The sequence below is a fragment of the Ailuropoda melanoleuca genome, chromosome 15 (assembly GCF_002007445.2).
Source record: "Ailuropoda melanoleuca isolate Jingjing chromosome 15, ASM200744v2, whole genome shotgun sequence".
Lineage (NCBI taxonomy): Eukaryota > Metazoa > Chordata > Mammalia > Carnivora > Ursidae > Ailuropoda > Ailuropoda melanoleuca.
In genome coordinates, this window is record NC_048232.1 from 79,794,494 (window position 1) to 79,813,279 (window position 18,786).

The 18,786-nt window shown below is 53.7% G+C and overlaps 1 protein-coding gene across 1 annotated transcript in view; it reads right to left on the reverse strand.

Annotated features, from left to right (window-relative positions):
* The window catches only part of MYH9 (myosin heavy chain 9), a 90,654-nt gene that overhangs the window by 52,473 nt on the left and 19,395 nt on the right, over positions 1–18,786 (reverse strand). Inside the window, exons 2-3 of the mRNA XM_011218801.3 lie at positions 6,988–7,339; positions 1,952–2,108 (exon numbers count right to left, since the gene is read on the reverse strand). Of these exons, the coding sequence (XP_011217103.2) occupies positions 1,952–2,108; positions 6,988–7,320 (490 nt within the window). The 5' untranslated portion in view covers positions 7,321–7,339. The remainder of the gene's footprint in view (positions 1–1,951; positions 2,109–6,987; positions 7,340–18,786) is intronic.

Below are 18,786 nucleotides of genomic sequence, written 5' to 3' on the forward strand. Positions count from 1 at the left end.
AGGCTCTTCTGGAATCTCACAGAATGCTCTCCCACCAGACTGCTTTAGTTAGCACTTTGAAACAGACATCCTACTTTGAAACGAAAGGGCTGGCTTCCTCCAGAAATTTTCATAGACATAAACAGAAGCCAAAGGCTAGGCCAAACTTGTACGTCCTGCATAATTCATCAAGCCTGGCAATGAAACGCCTTCCCCACAACGCTGTGTGTACAGTACGAGACAGACCCGCTCACTGCCCCTTCAAACCACTACACCTGGGATAAAGTCTGCTAATGCGACAAGGTTCTGGACCACCGCTGCCCAGCTTCATCGCAAAGTTTAAAGGATGAAATCATGCATGCATACGAGGATTTGAGAGACCACTATCGATACAAGATTGTGAGCACACAGCCCCTCCTGGAAGGTGGACTTGACTGGGAATTACATAAAATGCTACCATATGCCAAGCACCTGGCCGAGCTCGAAATATAAAGGCAACGTGGGCCCCATCCACGTCTAGGAGAGAAAAACAAACGTGTAAACACCTATGTCAAATAAAGTATCACCAAACCTAGCCCAGACATCCTCCCAGGAGGGCAAGCATGCTTCAGTCTTGTCTTTAACAAGAGGTGAGGGACCTGCCAGGCACTGCAAGTAGCTGGCACGGGGAAGACGGCTGGACGCAGAAAGGCCTGGGAGAGAAACTTAAGCAGCTCCACGTGGTGGCGAAGTTAGGGGTAGGCAGGAAGCCAATTACAAAGGGCATTACGTGCTGCTATTGGGTTCAGGGGTTACCTCTGAGGCCACAAGGAGCCTTTTCGAAATTTTTCAAGATTTCAAATCAGGGGGTTTGATCAGATTTACATTCTAGAAAGATGACCCTCTGCTCAAAGTAGAAGGAGGGCTCTATGAAGAGAGAAGGTTAGGAAGTCACTGCGACAGTGCAAGCGGGGTCAGGGCCACGGGGTAAAAGAGGGGCAAGGGAGTTGGAAATAGGAAGAGAGAGAAAATCTAGAGATCGTGCTGAAAGACTTGAGAAAAGGAGGGAGACAGAGCAGAGAGTGGAGGAGTGGCCAGGCTCCGGGCCTGGGTAGCTGGGTGGCTGGAGAAATGGCAGCCAGGAGCAAGGGGCTGGCGTCGATCAGGTGACAGCCCCAGGCCTCAGCCAGAATGTGCCGGCAAAGCCACTCAAGCGGATGGGTCTGTCATCCAGAGGAACACCAGAGCGAGCAGTGAGACCTTGAGGAACACCAATGTGGGGGGGCGGGGGGCAGGACAGAACCACACAGAGGGGTGGGCAGAGATCAGGAGAACCAGAGAGAGGGTCACACAGGAAGGAAGGGCTTTCGAAAGGAGTGGTCAAGATTGTCCAACACTGGGGAGAGGTTAGGTAAGGCAAGAACACATGAGTACCACGGATCTAGCAACAGAGAAGGGAGGGTAACCTTTGTCGGACAGTCTGGAGAAGGGTCGGGAGGCCTGTGGAGCAGACACTTCCTCTACAAAGCTCCACTGTGATGAGAGAGAGAACAGAGACAAAGCACAGGGGTGCAGAATCCAGGAGAGATTTAGTGTCTGTTTCTTAAAGATGGAAAAAACCCAAGCACGTTTCCAGACTGCGAGGAAGGAGCAAGAGAAAAGACGTGAAAAGCAAGGAGGAAAGGGAGTATCTGGCAGAAGAAGGGGCCTGGACGTGAGGGGACTGGCACAGGGTCTTCACAAGAGTGAGAAATTGCGATAATTAGGAATTGTATTTTTTAAAGCTTCTAGAACATTGTCTCAACATATAAACATGTCCTTTGATAGCCAGTAGCCTTGGCTCTCACACACTGACTCAGAGACCTCTGCGATGCACTGCGCCACCACGAGGGCCATCAATGCGGATCCAGCCCCTAGATCACCGTGACACTGAATGTGAATGAGCACCTGCAAAGGTGTCCACGAGGCTGCAGGGGAAGGCCGAGGCACTCACCTTGCATCATGCTCCTGTAGGCAGTGTCTGTGATGGCATAGATGTGGGGGGGCATCTCATGCCTTTTCTTGCCCTTGTACATTTCCACGATCTCTTCGGAGTAGATGGGCAGGTTCTTGTAAGGATTGATAACCACACAGAACAGGCCTGAATAGGTCTAAAGGAAAGAGCAGCAGAGAGGAATGGGTTAGGAAGTCTCGATTCTCAGAGGTGTGCAAACTTCGTGGCAAAGCGTCTGCCGCCAAGGACCCAGAGTCGGGCTGACGTGAAAGCTCCCCCCTGCAGCCCCCCGCTCCCCGCGCCCTGCTCTGCTGCAGATGGAGGGGCACCACCCCATCTCTGCTCGCTTGGTGAGGGTCCTCCCTCGACTGCGTGACCACTGCCAGCACACACCTCAGCCAAGATCCACAGCAGGCCTCGCAGGCAGCAGAAGTCCAGTTACAAAACTCAGATCCAAGGACAATAAGAGATGTGTCTGTCCTCATGAGATGCACAAAGAGAAAAGGATTTGGCTGCAGCAAGCAAACTGTGCAGAAACACCAAGTAGTCTACCCTGAAGGACTCTCGTAGAGAGAGTCAAGCCTCCACTTTTCCAGGACTGGGAAAAACTCATGGCACTTCCCACCCAACCAGATCTTTCGTGGGCTAGTAGATCACTGACAGCTCTCTGCCTTGAATCTTCTAGAGACACTCACATGACAATCCCTCAAACACTTAAAGACCATTTTCATGTCCCTTGTGAGCCTTCTCCAAGACTGGAGTCTCCTCTGAAGGGAGCCCAATTAGCCAACACCCTTAATGTGAGGTGCCCAAAAACACACCAATACTCCAAGTCTGACTTGAGCAGGTTAAAATCAGCCCAGGGTCAGATGTCCTGAGTTCAAATTCCAGCAGGGCAAGTTTCTCAATCTGTCCAACAGGGGGACAGGCAGACCCTGTGTATGCCTCGCTGAGCGGTTATGAGGACTGGTACAGCACCCTGCACAACACTGGAGAAGAGTCTGAGCAGGTCAGGAGAGCAGCTTCTGGTGGCAACCATCTAGACAGGTCTGTCTTCGGTGTCTTAAGGTAAATTCACATTAATTTGTGAACTAATTTATGAATTCATTTGTAAATTAAATTTGTGGATTTTTTTTCTAATAACCTCCCTCCCTTTTCTTCCCAGATCCTTCTCCCCGGCCAAAAGAAAAAGAGACAGACAGACTCCTAACAAGCTGGGCGAGACTCCTGAGACCACCCAGGTGACAGATGCTCAGCTGGGGTGTACAGCTGTCTTTACGCCTCTAGAACAACCCAAGCACCCTCTTCCGAGGACAATGCACCACAAGCCCAGACACAGCCAAGCAAAGCCAAGCTTCACACACACCTGCAGCCCTGACTGTTGAGTGACAACAGACGGTCATGAGTGACAACACCCAGCTTATGGCAGGGGTGGGAGCAGCCCTAGGTCTCCCACCACCCGCAGTCCACAGCATCCTGGTCAGGGGCCAATTCTCTGAACTCTTGTCTTTTTCATCCACACGTTACCTCACTGCCCATGGTGGTACCCCTCAACCCAAGAGCAGCCAGCGCCTAAGGTGCACTGTGCACCATGCCAGCCCCGCCCCCAGCCCCGCCCCCTCTGGCCCCACCACAACGGAAGCTACCTAGTGGCTGAACCTAAAGGTGGGTTCTACGTGGGGATCAGTCGGGTGGGCGGGGGGACGGACACAAAGGCCCTTCCCAGCTGTGGCCAAGGGCTATGGCACTTGGACTTCCCAGGCAGAAGTTAAGGACTAAAAGCAGAACTCGGGAGGGACCCAGTAACCTCCGGCGGCCTGCCTGAGGAAGAGCAGCCAAGTTTGGAAATGACCAAGTGTGTTTGGCTGCCTCTTCTGTCGGGAGGCGGGGACTCGGGGCCCTCGATTTTCTTTCTTCCTGGGATAATCAGTCATTTGTTTTCCCTCCAACTCCTCTTTCACAAGGGACCGGGAAAGCTCCGAAGCCAAGACGTCTGCACGCGGTGTTGGCCACCTGCCGCGTGGGTATCACAGGGAAATGAGAGAAAAGCGGGAGACTTCTGATTCTCCCTCCATGGGACTGTCGGGCGGGGATGAAGGAGAAGGCCAGGGAGCAGTGAGGTCATCCCAGGAGCTCAGAAACAATTGAGCTCTGTTCCTGGGGTTTGAGAAAACCCACACTCTAGGAAATCAGCCGATGAAAGCCAAGGACACATGGCCACACTTTGAGGGCGTGCCTCGGAGCCAGATGTTTGCAAACAGCTGGTTGTGACAGCAGAAGGGGACTGGGGGCTCCTGGGACAAGCTTTCTGACAGCTGGGTGGGCAGATGGTCCTGTGGATGGATGGTTCTCTCTACAGGGCTTCAGAGTTCTCCGGGCTCATGCCACCAAACCAGCGGGTGTGAGCCCTGCGGCTCAGGTGGGAGGATGCAGACCTGCCAGCGAGGCTCCCTCTGGATGCTCGTGGACGTGAGGACACTGAGCAAGTGGCTCTGCTCCCCCACGGCCACGCCAGGGAGCTGCGCCATTCACGGGCCACAGAGGTTCTTTGTGCCCAGCCGCCCCCTATCCCAGGGCCTCGCCCGCCGGGGAAACAGACAGCAGCTGTGGCTCAGCCACGCCGCCCACAACGCCAGGCAGACACACTGCACAAAGGCTCCCGGGTCGCAGTGTGGAACGTCGTGTGCAGAGGTGGACCGTGAACGAGGCGGCAGCCCCTGCCCAGCGGCTTTGATCCCCCCCGCAGCTCTGCACCTGCTGGCGTCCCCATTAGGGCAACTGCAGAGACAAACGACCCCCCTTCTGGGGAGGATGCTTAGGAAGGAGGCCAGTCTGAGGCAGGAGGAACTGCACACGGGAGGTGACAGAAACAGGAATGAACGCCTCCAACCAAAGAGTTCTGCCTGTCTCCAGAGTAAAACCCACGCTTTCAGAGGAAACATGAAGCAACTAACATTGAACGCACTTCAGTAACATTTCCCTTTGTGGGAGAGCGACTGTCTGCAGCCAGCTGACACGGGCCAGCGCAGACCCCCCGCCCCCCCCCCCCGTGTCACACTCAGCAGATCCCTGGCAGGACACAAGCTGAACAGAGACACCAGGGAAGGCCACGCAGAGGACCACCTCTACCTTCCATTGCAACAAACAGCAGCAGCTACAGAGCCCAGGCCCTGCCATGAAGCAGGTGTGGGCTGGCGCTTGCACACTTCTCACCAGGGAGGAAGTGAGGCTCCTTGTGGCCATGGCGTGTGGCCGGGGAAGGATCTGAACGGGGTCCTGGAGGCTCCACCTCGCATGCCCTTCATCGCTCCAGCAGACTGGGTACAATAAGCTACAGAACCTGCCTAGGGGCGTCCCACTCCCAGACAATGGGCCTCAGCTCCCAGCTGCCCCAACAGACAAGCAATGCTCCCTTCCAGGCCCCCTGCTTTTCTGCAAGTTGCCAATTCTCAATTTCAGTGGTCAAGATCCCTAGGGACAGACGCTTTTAATCTTGTCCATACAATGCTCTGCTCTCACCAAGAAAGAGAGAGCTGGGCTGAGGGTCAAGAAACCCGAGCTCCAGTCTCAGCCTGCATGACCCTGCGCTGGGCTCTGGCCCTCTTCTGGGCTTCAGCTCTCCCCACCTAACATATCAGCAGGCCACACTAAGCTGGTCCACAAAGAAGGACTCATCCAGAAAGACCATTCTGTGTACGTCCTTACTGGTAGGTCCAGACTAAATAGGTTCATCCCCAAAGGGTGGTGATCGATGGCAGGAAACAAGCCACCTTGCTATCACGGACCAATTTAGCAATCAGCAAGGTAACAGCGCTGGCATGTGATCCGGCCTGCTCAGGAGCTCTGGGCAATCCAAGATGGTCCGTGGCTCCACAGAGGACTCTGGCACATTGCAGGGCGCTCAGAAGTACCAGTCCAGGATCCTGGGGATGTGCCCTATGGAAACGCGTGCTGACGCCAGCCTAAGATTGTACAGAAAATAAAATGGCTGACTCTTTGGGGGCCACTGAGCATCCCTGTACCAGGATGAGCCCAGCACATCCTTTTATTACGTATGTGATCATGAGCCAAGCCCTAGGTCCAAGGCTTGGTCTTCCCATTGAAAGGGCTGTAAGACTCTCGAGATGTTTTCTTCCTCTAATTCAAACAAATTTTGAGAACCATTTTTATTCAGCTCCAAGACCAAGAAGGCCAAGGTGAATGTAACAGCATATTTAAACAAAGAGCTATTTTAAGAATAGTAAGAGCCAGATAATTTCTTCCCCACCTGAGATGACACTGGAAGGAAATACTTTGGAACTGAGCAGAAGAAATAATCAGAAAGAACTTGTGACCCTAGGACCGTAAGACTGTGCAGCCTATAACATGGGAGGTAGGAAAACGCTCCGCTCCCGAAGTTTTCTAAAACAGGGATGAGTGGTCTTTCCGCAAAGGTGGCCCCACTGGACAAAAGACAGAGGAAGGGCCACTCCCCCTCTGCACGCCCTGGGCCTTTACACGCGCCCTTCTCGGACGCCAAGCCTGGCACGGCTCTGGAACTAAGGGTTCAAGCCTCGCTCTCGATGCTCGTCTCTGCTCAAAACACACTCCCCGGGAAAGCAAGGCACACCGACAGGCCTCTAAAAAGACCAAGATGGCAGAGATTCTAAAAAAGACATTGGGCAAGCGGGGAGGGGGGGCAGGAGACCAGGTGGTGGGAAACCAGGACATGGCATTCCCTCGCTTTAGAAAGAACCACCCTTCCTATCTCCACCACGGCCGAGGACCAAGGGCCGTGGGTGGGCACGGCCCACACACACCATGATGTTCTCCCACCGTGTGATCTAAAACAGGCTTCCTGGGGTGTTTTCGGCTAGGCGGAGAAAAGATAAAGTAGAACATTCCATGAGGACGCTCACGTGCCAAAGTTTGCGGATGTCACCCCAGCTTTCTTCAAGCCCCCTCCTCTCCCAGAGCACAAGCGCCCAGGCAGGTGAGGGGGATGGGACAGAGCCGGGCCTCCCGCCTCCCGCCTCCAGCCCCAGGGCCCCACTTACGTAGATGAGCCCTGAGTAGTAGCGCTCCTTGAGGTTGTGCAACACGGAGGCTTCGTTGAGGCACGTGAGCTCGGCCATGTCCTCCACCTTGGAGAACTTGGGCGGGTTCATCTTCTGGATGTCATCCTTGTTCACCTTCACCTTCTTCCCGTTCTCCACCAGCTCCACGATGGCCTCCTCGCCCACCTCCTCCTTGAGGCTGGCGGGCTCGAAGCCACTCTTGTCGGAAGGCACCCATACCAGCTTCTTGGCAGCCCAGTCGGCCTGGGCCAGCGGGTTATTGATGAAGTTTTTATCCACATACAGATACTTATCGGCAGCTTGCTGCGCCATGGCGACTCACAGCCAGGACCTACGGGGGAAATGAGGGCGAAAAGTCAGACACAACGATCTCAGCCGCACAAGGCCCGCTAAACCCCTCCGATCTCTGCGAACGGCGCAGCGCTGGAGGAGAGCAAAACGTCTAAGACCCGGCTGCATGGCTGCCAGAATCTTCCCGCTCTCCATTTTTGGGGAAAAGATGTACATGACTGCAACAAGTTGTCATCAGAGATTTTGCCAGAAATTCACGGGAAGGTAGATCCTAGGATCCGTCCACAATCAAACTAATCTATGAACTAGCATGATGCCGAATGAGTCAACCAAGACGGGAAAAAAAAAAATCAACACACTAATGATGTTGCCAAGAGATGTTAATTCCATCTTGATAATACAGCCCAAGGAAATAAGGCGAGAGGAAAAGAAGTCAGGCTCCAGGAAACATCATGAACAGTAAGAGCACTTCCCTTCAGGGCCACAAATGCAAAAGGCAGCCCTTAAATACTCGTCCAAGAGAACTTAAGCATATGTGTGTCTGCTTTTTTTCAAAACTCATTTGCAAAATAAAGAGGATGAAATAATAATCCCTTACACCTGTGTGGTTTAATGGTTTATGAAATGCTTTCCCACGCGCTTCACTATCTCCAAAGATACTCGCACTTCACTATCTCCAAAGATACTCGTTGGGGCGCCTGGGTGGGTCCGTCGGTTAAGGGTGTGACTTCGGCTCAGGTCATGATCCTGGGGTCCTGGGATCAGGCCCCACGTGGGGCTCCCTGCTCAGTGGGGATCTGCTTCTCCCTCTCCTCCCCGCTCGTGCTCTCTCCTGCTATCTGTCTGTCTCTCTCAAATAAATGGCATCTTAAAACAAAAGCTCCTCATCGTAACTGTGTGGTAGGTAAAAAGTGTGCTTTAGTGCATTTTACAGATGAAGAAACAGGAGCTCCCTGGAAGTTCAGGGCCTTGTCCAGAGTCACGCGAGGTGGGGAGGACTCAGGACTCCTGGTCCCAAGGCCTTTCCACAGGATAACCACAGTGCTTATTCCCACTCAAAGGCTCAAGCTGGGACTCGGGGGCAGGACAGCTGGTTTAGGTAAACGGAGCGCAGGACTTCGAAACCACGGTCTGAGACAGAGCCAGCCCAGAGCCACCAGAAGAGCAGCCCAGAAGCTCACTGCCCAGCTCACAACGCAGGAAGGTCTTTCCCTAGTGAGGTCAAGGCCCCCTCCCCAGGCCCAGGAAGCCAGGAGGACCCCAGATCCAAATCCAGAGTCACACAGGCTTTCACGCCTCTAGATTCCAACAGGGACTTGTGCCAAGGAGGCTGGAGGTTTGGGAGGGACAGAACAAAAGGAAAAGTCTGGGCCGCCCAGTCCTTATCTGGGCTCATTAAATGCTTTCCAGATCAAGACTAAGGGGCTCCCCTGGACACGTTCCAGGAGAGGGGTTGTTTTCCAGGAAATCTGCTCGCCCGCCTCCCCCCCCCCCCCTGCCCCCCGCCCCACCAGCCAAGGAGGGAAGGCAAGTCCACGGAACAGAGCCTGGCAGCCTCCCCAGCAGCCTCAGCTGGTGCCTTTGTTTACATTCCCAGCCAAGCAAACCCTAGCGGCCCCTCCTGCGGGACCAGGGGCATCATCCACCTGCGAGGACCACCCCCCGAGAGAAAACAGCAGTCCACAAGGCAGGAAGGGATGGCCTGGCCTCATCTTCCGGCCTGGCCTCATCTTCCGCTGTGGGGCTGGGGTCTCAGCAGGCTGCAGCCCCCAGGCCACACCAGCTTACTTCGGGCTGTCGGCTCCCACACCCGCCAGGCCATTCAAGTAAATGGAAGGGTTCCCTACGCCACAGTATGTCCCAGCTGTCGTCTGCCATCCATCTGGCCACTAACTAGCCAGGCAGCCTCCTCAGTCCTAGGACCCAGGCTCCCAAAACCAGTCTCCCCATCATCATGCCACCGCCCTGCTTGAGGACTTGGAAGGATCACAGAGCACAGAGCTTCACAGGCTGCTGGTTCTGAACCTTTTTGCCAACTTTAAACCCAAAATGGACAAGACAATCTCCCATCAACATGCAAAAAGGGATTCACTTGAACCCTGTCCCCCCAAATCCTAAGCCCACTGCTGGGTAAGAGTTCTACTACTCCAGGGGCGCCTGGGTGGCTCAGTCGTTAAGCGTCTGCCTTTGGCTCAGGGTCCTGATCCTGGGATAGAGCCCTGCATCGGGCTCCCTTCTCCGCTGGGAGCCTGCTTCTTCCTCTCCCACTCCCCCTGCCTGTGTTTCCTCTCTCGCTGGGTGTCTCTCTCTCTGTCAGATAAATAAAGTCTTAAAAAAAAAAAGAAGAGTTCTACTACTCCAGCCCAATGAAGACACCCAAGGGCATCACATGCCCTTTACGAGATCCCTCCATGAAGAAGGAAAGGGGAGAGTCGTTACGTAACCTACCAACCTCACTGAACCATCGATCACCCTGCAAAAGATCTTTTATTATCCGCAATTTATAAATGAGGAACCAGGCTCAGAGAGTGAAAGCAACTTGCCCAGAGTCGCCCAGTCCAGTCACGGTGCAGGGCTCTAAACCAGATCACCGGGCTCCCCGGTCTGGGCTCTTCCTAGCACACTTGTGCTGGGGTCCCACAGAGGAAAGAAGGCAGGCTGGCATTGACGCCAGGTCAGACTGTCAATACGTTGAGTGGGACACAGGGAGTGTGGGGGAATACCTTCCACAGCACTCAGCACACACTGAGTGCTATCGGGCAGGCAGGGAGGCTGAGTGAGCCTTCCCAGCATGGACCACGGGGCCGGTTCAAAAAGCAAAGCGCAGTGGAATTTGAACACGCTCACTCCCTTGGCCTGCTACTGTCCCCAAGAGCCACCCGGTGGTGATGGTGCAAGGACTTCTGGCCTCATCAGACTCACTTCATCCCAGCAACACCAGCCCCAGGAGGACCAACACAAAGCAGCCAGCTGGTGGCCTGGCAGCCTGCAGCATATGGGCTCCCTTCGGGCTGCAGGCCCTGGGCACTCAGCCGCCCCTGGAAATCCACTGGCGGGTGTGTGGAGGGCCGTGAACACAGCAGCTGCTTGCTGGCAGGGGATAACTGCACCTGGCTCCTCGTTCTGCCCTCCTTTCAGGACTGTCTACCCCTGATGAGACCTGGAGTCTGCACTTCCTGGGGGCGGGGGGGGGGAGGTCTTACTGCGTCCCCTCAGAGCTGGGCCAGCACAGAGGGCGGCACCCCTCTGGCTCCAGGGGTGCCAAGGCTCCCATGCACGGTAGGCCTAAGACGTCCTTGCTTACCTCCCTACTCCTCTCGGAGCAGAGCTTTTCATTAAACGCGGCTGAGCCCTGTTCCGCCAGGCCAAGGACAGAGCTATTTGGTGTCAGCGGCTCTGCTGGAATGACGTGGGTTAGCAGCAGTGCCAAGATCAATACATGGGTTGGACGAGGTGGCCATAAACAATGGGGTGTATTAAAGCCCTCCCACCAGCACAGCCGGGAACACCCACATTCAGTGCCTGCGGCTGAGCTCTGGTGTCCCCCCGAGTCAGGGGGAGGCCCCTGGGCCCTGGTGGTTACAGACTTGTGTGTGTGCGCGCGCGTGTGTGTGCACGCACACACACACGCGCCCAGTAGGGCTGCCAGCGATGCAGATAGGAGTGCTGACCTCAGAGGGTGCAGATGAAGTAAACCGTCACAGTCCAGAGCTGTTAGAAATCAAAGGGGGCATCAGAGAAAGGACACTAGGGAGATAGCAGCCACTTCTCCCCTCCCTGGCCTGGGACCATGCTAAATGGCCTGACACTTCGTACAAAATAAGACGAAATCAGAGAGGGAGACAAACCATAAGAGACTCTTCACTCTAGGGAACAAACTGAGTGTTGCTGGAGGGGAGGTAGGTCGGGGGGTGGGGTAACCGGGTGATGGGCATTAAGGAGGGCACGTGATGTGTTGAGCACTGAGTGTTATATGCAACTGATGAATCACTAAACTCTACCCCTGAAACTAATCATACGCTATCTGTTAATCCACTGAATTTAAATAAATTAAAAAATTTTTTAAACTATACAAAATATAAAAGTTTTCAAAATGAGGGGTGCCTGGGTGGCTCAGCTGGTTCAGCGTCTGCCTTCGGCTTGGGTCATGATCCTGGGGTCCTGCTCGGCAGGGAGCCTGCTTCTCCCTCTGCCCCTCCCCCTGCTTGTGCTTTCTCTGTCTCCCTCTCTCTCAAAGTTTTCAAAATGAAAGAAAAATATCCCCATAAATTCCTGAGACCCTCCCCCTAAAATCAGTTTGCTTTTTATGGTCCTTCTAGTCCTTGTTCATAGAAACACTTGAGATTTTTAATGATCACAGGCGGAGTGTGGGGTTTCACGTTATGGATTTTTCCTATTTATTGTGACTTTCCCTATAGGGCCACCGTTTGCCTGTTGATCATTTTTATCCAAACGCTTCACTTTCCAGCTGAAGATAACAGAGCTCTGAGAGGGAAGTGATCTCACTCAGTCACACACCTGGGGAAGGGAGAACTCGAACTCAGGACTCCTGACTCCAAGGCCTCCTTGGGAAACACTTTCAATGGCTGCATAATATTCCAAAGCCATTCTGTGGGGGGGGGCAAAAAAAAAAAACCCACCTACTAGGTTTTTTTTCCTTACATGGTGGGCCACCTTGAGATAAATTCCCAGAAGTGGCATTACTGGAACAAAGGAACACCCAGACATTTTTATGGCCTTGAGAAGTATTATCGAAATGCTTTCCAAAAGGGTTGATTGGTATGTGTGGCCACGTGAGCACACGCCCATGAGGCAGCAGCCACACCCGCACTAGGAAAACCGTCTGCAGGAAAAAGCTCGGGTGTTCGGATTAGGGAACCTCAGGAAATTCTGGGTATCTGCAGGACTCGCAGGCCAGCAAGGAGTTAAGGAAAAAGAAGCTTTCCCCATTGGAGAGCAGATCCAGTGGAGGCCGGTCCTTTCCACACCAGCTTCCTGCGGGTGCCAACCCAACTTCAAGAAACCCAAGTAGTTGCCTTTTTAGGCCATAATCGAGAGGACACAACCAGAGGCTAAATTAGGACTCTCAGGAAATGATGAAACTGAAAGTAAATAGGTTGACCAAAAACCTCTGCTTTTGATCCAAAATGTAATTCCTTGATTGTCTGCCTTCTCCCCTCCCCCCCCCAACATCCATCTGGACCTTTTACTCCTTCCTGTTTTCCCAAGGACCCCTCTCTTTCCCTCTCAGCTTCCTGCCCTTCGCTTGGTTCTCTTTTTACTGACTTATGTGCTTGTTTGGGAAAGAAACAGCTAGCCCCTTAAAGACAGAATTTATTCGACTGGGACAAATCACTGGTCCAAACACTGCGAGCTTGTCTGTTCCTAGACAACAAGGGTCTATGTAAAGGCTTCCACGGCCAAGTTCTGGGCCTGGAGCTTCAGGTCCTCCCATCCCGTCTCAAAGCTACCCTGTCCGAAGGCCTGTGAAGCAGCTCTCCGTTTTCTCCATCCCCACAGGTGAGGGCAACAAGGCCCACACGGGTCACAAAACCCAGGTTCAAACTCAGACCCGATGGGCTTCCGCCTCCGCTGCCTCCCCCGGGGAGCTCTCTGCCACTTTCCGGGGAGAAAACAAACCCAGAACCCCTGGTTCATTAGGCAAACCAGGGACAGAGACACTGAGCATGCCAACTCCAAGCTGCAAACCCCACCTCCTGGGGCTGCTTCACTCCCACCTTAGATCGCTGGTGCTAAAAGAAAGGTAAGGGGTCTGCGTGACCTTGGCTGAGCCATTTCCGTTCTCTGAGCCAAGGTCCCAGCTTTATTGCTGGTGTTTGCGAGCAGACTCCTCTGCCAGCTTTTTACCCACACCCCCACCCCCACCCAGAGAGCCCAGGTGAACATGTCCCTTCTCTTTTCTTCCTATAGCCACTGCTTTTGAGTTAGCGAAATTATCAAGGTGCCCGGGTTCTGTCGTTAGGGAAGGTTCTATGAGGGCAGCTACGGCAGTTATACAGAAATTGTCAAGCCCCTTAGGATTTACTTATTCAATGAACTACTACATACGGAGGGTCTATGTGCAAAAATATGGTGACAAAGGTACAAAAGACCCAAGAACTTTATAAGGTAGTGGAACCTTCGCTGCAGAGGGGAGGACCATGAAAACAGCCAGCGACAACACAAGACTCAACGAAGAAAAGACGAAGGAACAAGTCACTCGGGGCAGGAACAGAGAGGAAGGGGTAGTAAGTCAATGGAAAACTCAAAGCAGCAGGAGGTCCGTGGAAGGGATGGGATGTAAACTGGGTCCTAGAAGATGGGGAGAGTGCTGGTGGGGGAGGGGAAGAGGTGGTACGAGGCCAAGGGAGAAGAGGGGGCAGTTCTTCATCAACTATACACTGATGTGACAATTTAAGGCAGGGCTCCCCAGCCTCGGCTTTGTGAACACCTGGGGCCACGGAATTCTTTGTCATGGGGGCTGTCCTGTGTATTGCAGGATATTTAACAACATCTCTGGTCTCTACCCACTAGACAAGAGTGCATCCCATCCGCAGCTGGGACAACGAAAAACGTCTACAGACACTGCCCAAGACGGGGACTGGGGGAGCAAAATGGCCCCCAGTTGAGAAGCACGGGCTTAAGGGGTGAGTTGCAGGAGTAAATCTTTCATAGAAGCCATACTTCAGCTTAGTAAACCCTCTCCCTAGTCTGAAGTGCAGACTTCTAAAAGCAGAAGTTCCCCGATGGAAAGTGAGTTCCAGGACCCACATAGTGGGACAAATCCACTAGGAATGGCACTGTCACCAAGGAGTGACAGCCCCTATGACACAATGTTATTTTAAGGGATCTGACCTGAACCCACTACCGGACTGGACTCTAAAGACTCCTAAATGGCCCAATTTAAAAGAAAAAGGAAAAAAAAAAATCAGGCAAAGGGGACTAATGTGCCTCCCAGGCAGGGCACAAATCACCATTTGGCTGGTGATTCACAACCTAGTTCACGAGCATGAAGAGGTCCAGGTGATTCCTGGAAGGCAGGCAGCAGCCATGCTGGGAGGGGGGGTGCCCCCCTGGCTGTGCAGGCTGACCCCATATCCTGGGAATTTCATCAAATGCCATTTATTGAAAGGTTCTGATACATCAGGTTTAGTCCCAGGGAGGATACCCACATAATGCATCCCACCCAGAAATCTCCTGCAAACCCCTTCTAATATATCGTGCGTGCCTACCAGTCAACGTCTCCACCAGAGAACCCACAAGCACCGTCACAATGAACTCCCCCAAACCTGCACTCTCTTCTGGGCCTCCATCAAGACCCCGTCCATCTGGTCACCCAAGACCCTTACTGTAAACTCCGCTCGGTGGATTAGCAAAGCCCTTTTGTCAATCCCACAGCCAGCACCCTGCTCCAGGACTGCTCCCTCTGCTTTCTAGATTGCACAGCCGCCTCCTTCCTGGCCTTCCCCACAGTCTTCTACCCTCTTCCAATCCATACCCCCTGCCGCCTTCAGGATGACTCAAGAGCTCCATCTCTGTGCGTGCTATATCTTATTGACAATTCCTCGCCAGTTTGAAACAGTTCAACGGCTCCACATCTTCTCCAGAATAAAATCTAATCATCTTTTCACGGTGAGGAGGCCCTTCGCGACCGTACCCATCAATCTCCTCCGTGCTCCGACCCGTCCTCATAACCCAGTCCTGTTCACAGCCCCCTCTGCTCATGCCTCCTCCTCCGCACCAGGAGCCCTCTCTCAAATTTCTGCTCGAAAGTCCTCCTCCATAAGGCCCTCCCGGATAGCTACAGAGGGACTTCCCGTGAGTAATCAAACAGCTGAATTGTCATTATCTGCAGTTTCATCTGAGCATTGAAGGCAGGTCTCATTCACGCCCTCGATTTTGAATGTCTACCACGATGCCTGACCCCCAGCAGTGCTGTTTCCTGAATGACTGTATGAGGAACATGGCAAAGAGAAAGGAGGAGTAATGGGGAAGCTTTCTAAGAAGCTGGAAAATCTCCTTGAGCTGAGCAGAGGGCCACAAGGTTCGACAGCCAACGGGAACAAGGAGACCCAAGCTGGCAGCATGCACAAGGCTCACAGCCACTTACCTGTCACAAAGCCCAAGTCATTTACTGACTAGTTCTTATATCCCAAGAATAAGAAGGGAAAGAGAGGGTACTGGGGCTTTCAATCCACAGAGAGAAATAGGAGTGAAGATAATTTATTGGTCCCCAAGAAGCTTTGTGTAAGACTGAATAAAACCATCTCAGTTTTCTGGAACCTTCTAGCACCTCCTGACTAACAAAGGTGGAGGCACCCACCATCTACCACCAGACACACCAGAAAGGAACTTGGCTGGTGTCGTGTGGCCTCTGCCCTTGCCGGGACCCATGAAAAGGCCTCAGGCCGCCCTTCCTGCCTCTCCCGGAGCCCTCGGTCCACATCTGCTCGCAAGCGCTACAGACATGGATCCTTGGGACCAACTCTGAACAGACAGATGGAACCTGAAAAATCCACTGCGACGCAGAGGAACGTTCTGCAAATCCCAAGATAAGTTTGTAAAGCACTATAAACTAATGGAATGGGTATAAATCCGGAGTCACAGGACTCCGGTTTGAATCCCCCACTCAATTCCTGTAGCCTTGAAGCTGTTCGCACCGCGATTTCCTAGCTTTGGAGTGAGGGGAAAATCTGTTATCAGAGAAACTGTAACTCAAATTGCCAGGAAAGACTTGGAGACTGAGTACGAACTTCCAGATCTCGTCCTCCTGACCTAATCCTTCTCTAGAATGACACCTGGGGCCTCTCAAAAGTTTCCAGAAGTCTGGTGACTCTTTCTCCACGTTACACAGGTCCCAAAGAACAACATGGTACAGCACACTATCTCCCAACTAGTAATTTAGCACGAAGGAAGAGGGTTCCACGGCTAAAGGAGGTTGGAAACCTGCCTCCCCGTGGCCCTCCTGCACTAGGAAATGCTCCAGGAAGGCTGCAATCAAGGAAGCCCGCTGCACTTTGTCCAATCAGGTGAAGCACCCCGGGCTATCCTGCAGGAAAACTATTTCTCAGTGCTGGCCTGGGAAATGCTGGTCCCACGGGATGTGCAGGAGGCCTCGGACAGAAGAGCTGAAACGGAGTCTGGCTTGGCACTGACCAGCAGCTCGGCTTATCACACTCAAACAAGATAATGGACCACAGGAGCGGCCCTGCATAAACACCGGGGCTATTAGAACAATCTACAGGGAGGAGTCAGCACTCTGCCACCCAGGGCCAAACTTCCAGCAGTAGCCTGCCTAAGGTGCTCATTCCTACCCAGGATGCGGAGGTGGGGAGGGGGAAGGGGAAGAGGAGGAGGGAAGGGGAGGGTCCTCCCAGTGCCCAGAGCCCAGGAGGCAGAAGCTGCCGAGGGCTAGGAGGATGGGCCCCCTTCCTCCCCACCTCAGGAATGCTGTTTGCTTACAGAAGAAGCTGGGACTTGTTGCCATTAGCAGTATTCCAACCCAAGCTTGTGTTGATGCTCAGCAGATAAGAAACCCAGACCAGAGACAGGCCAGAAAGGAATTTAGCACCAGAGCCCCAGAACCCACCCCCTTTGCCCTTCCCTCCACCAAGGCCACATGGAGGGGCTACCCAGGACTCCTCAGAGCCCACGGAACACTGAGAAATGCTCACGTGTGCCTGACAACAGAAGGCGGGGACTGGGGTCACTTTGGCTTTGCTCTGCACCCAAAGAAACCAGACCATCAAAGGTGACACCAGAGCGGCGCCTGGGTGGCTCAGTTGGTTGAGCTGCCGACTCTTGGTTTCCGCTCGAGTCATGCTCTAGGGATCCTGGGATCCAGCCCTGTGTCAGGCTCTGCACTCAGGGGGAGTCTGCTTGCAGATTCTCTCTCCCCGCCCTCTCCCTCTGCCCCTCCCCCTCCCCCTGTGCACATGCACTCTCTTTCTCTCCCTAAAAGTAATTAATTAAAAAAAAAAAAAGACACCAGAACTTCGTGCATAGATTCCCTCCTCCTATGTGGGTAAGGACAGAAAGTGGGCGAGGCAGGGGGAGGGAGGGGAGGGGGGAGCTGGAGCTGAGGCTGCAGCGGATAGGCGCAGCAGCTCACCCAGGATCTTATCAACCAGGTTGAAGAATGTGGATTCTAGCTGAGGGACAGGGGAGGCCACCTGGGGGTGTGGAGAGGGTGACATCATCGGATCTGTATTTTGAAGAGATCACCCTCGCTGACCTCACTCAGAGGGGACAGGAGTAAGCAGCTGCAAAGCAGCTGGGACGACAGAGAAGCGGGCTTGCCATCCAAGAGCGGGCAGAGTCCCAGGACAGGGCCAGGGAGAAAGTGGTTCAATGCCACAAGAAAGGGACAAATGAAGGCGCAGGGGGTACCCTCTGACCTACTACTGCACACAGCTCAGCCCAGGGAGAAGCAGGAGGCAATGCCCACTGCAGTCATTTCCTCCGAAGGAAGAAGTGACCCCGCGTCCCAGGGCCTCTTCCAGCTTAGATCTCAGGCATCATACGTCACCCGGACGAAGTGCCCAAATGGGTCTCCTCCTCTAAGGTACCATCCCTGTCTTCCAGGCCACAAGATACATTCTCAATGAATGACTCCATCAACCAATCAGGCCAGAAAGCAAAGGGAGAAGACGGCCCCGGCATTCCATCCAAGAGCTCTGCCACTGAGCATGTCCATCCCGCCTAAAGAGAGAGAGATCCTCGTGGCCTTTAGAACCCAACCAACTCCCGTGCCCGACGCCTCCCAACTGTCCTTCCAGCCCTACCCCTCCTGTCCTGACGCTCTCCATTCCAGACACAGCTCGCAAGGGCAGAGCCTGTGCTCCTTGGCCAACTCTCCCATCGCCTGGGCAGCCTTTCCCAACACCCCAGTAGATCATTCACCTAGCTCCCTCCCCTCCCCAGACCGATTCCAGCATCATCTGCCTTATCCCAGNCCCAGACCGATTCCAGCATCATCTGCCTTATCCCAGAACCACTGCTTCTCTGCCTGTCTTCCCATCAGCCATCAGACTCCTTGAAGGCAGGGACTGTCCCCCCCACGCCCCCCAGACCCCAGACGCAGGTGCTGACTGAGCCCAGGGTTCATGGAGAGGATCCTCAACCCACGCTTGTGGAAGTGAGCCAAACTGTTCACAGGTTCACGCTGTGTCTTCTGGGAGCCGGACTGTCCAAGAGAACCACCAATTCCAAAGGTAATGCTCCCAACCCCTCCCGTCTAATGTTGGGGGGCGGGGAGCACAGCAGCAACAGGTTACACAGCTTTCACTCAATGGGAAGAGGCCGGCTGGGGAGGCTCCCACTGGATCTGCAGTAAGTCATAGGCATTGGACCCTTGACTTTGCTTATACTTGGCTCAATATTTGTGTAGTGAGATCACACATGGGCCTCCCCTCCTCGGTGATGAGCTCTCACTCTGCCACCACCGAGGAGGGACTGCAAAGAGAAGCACCAGGTTTCAGATGCCCC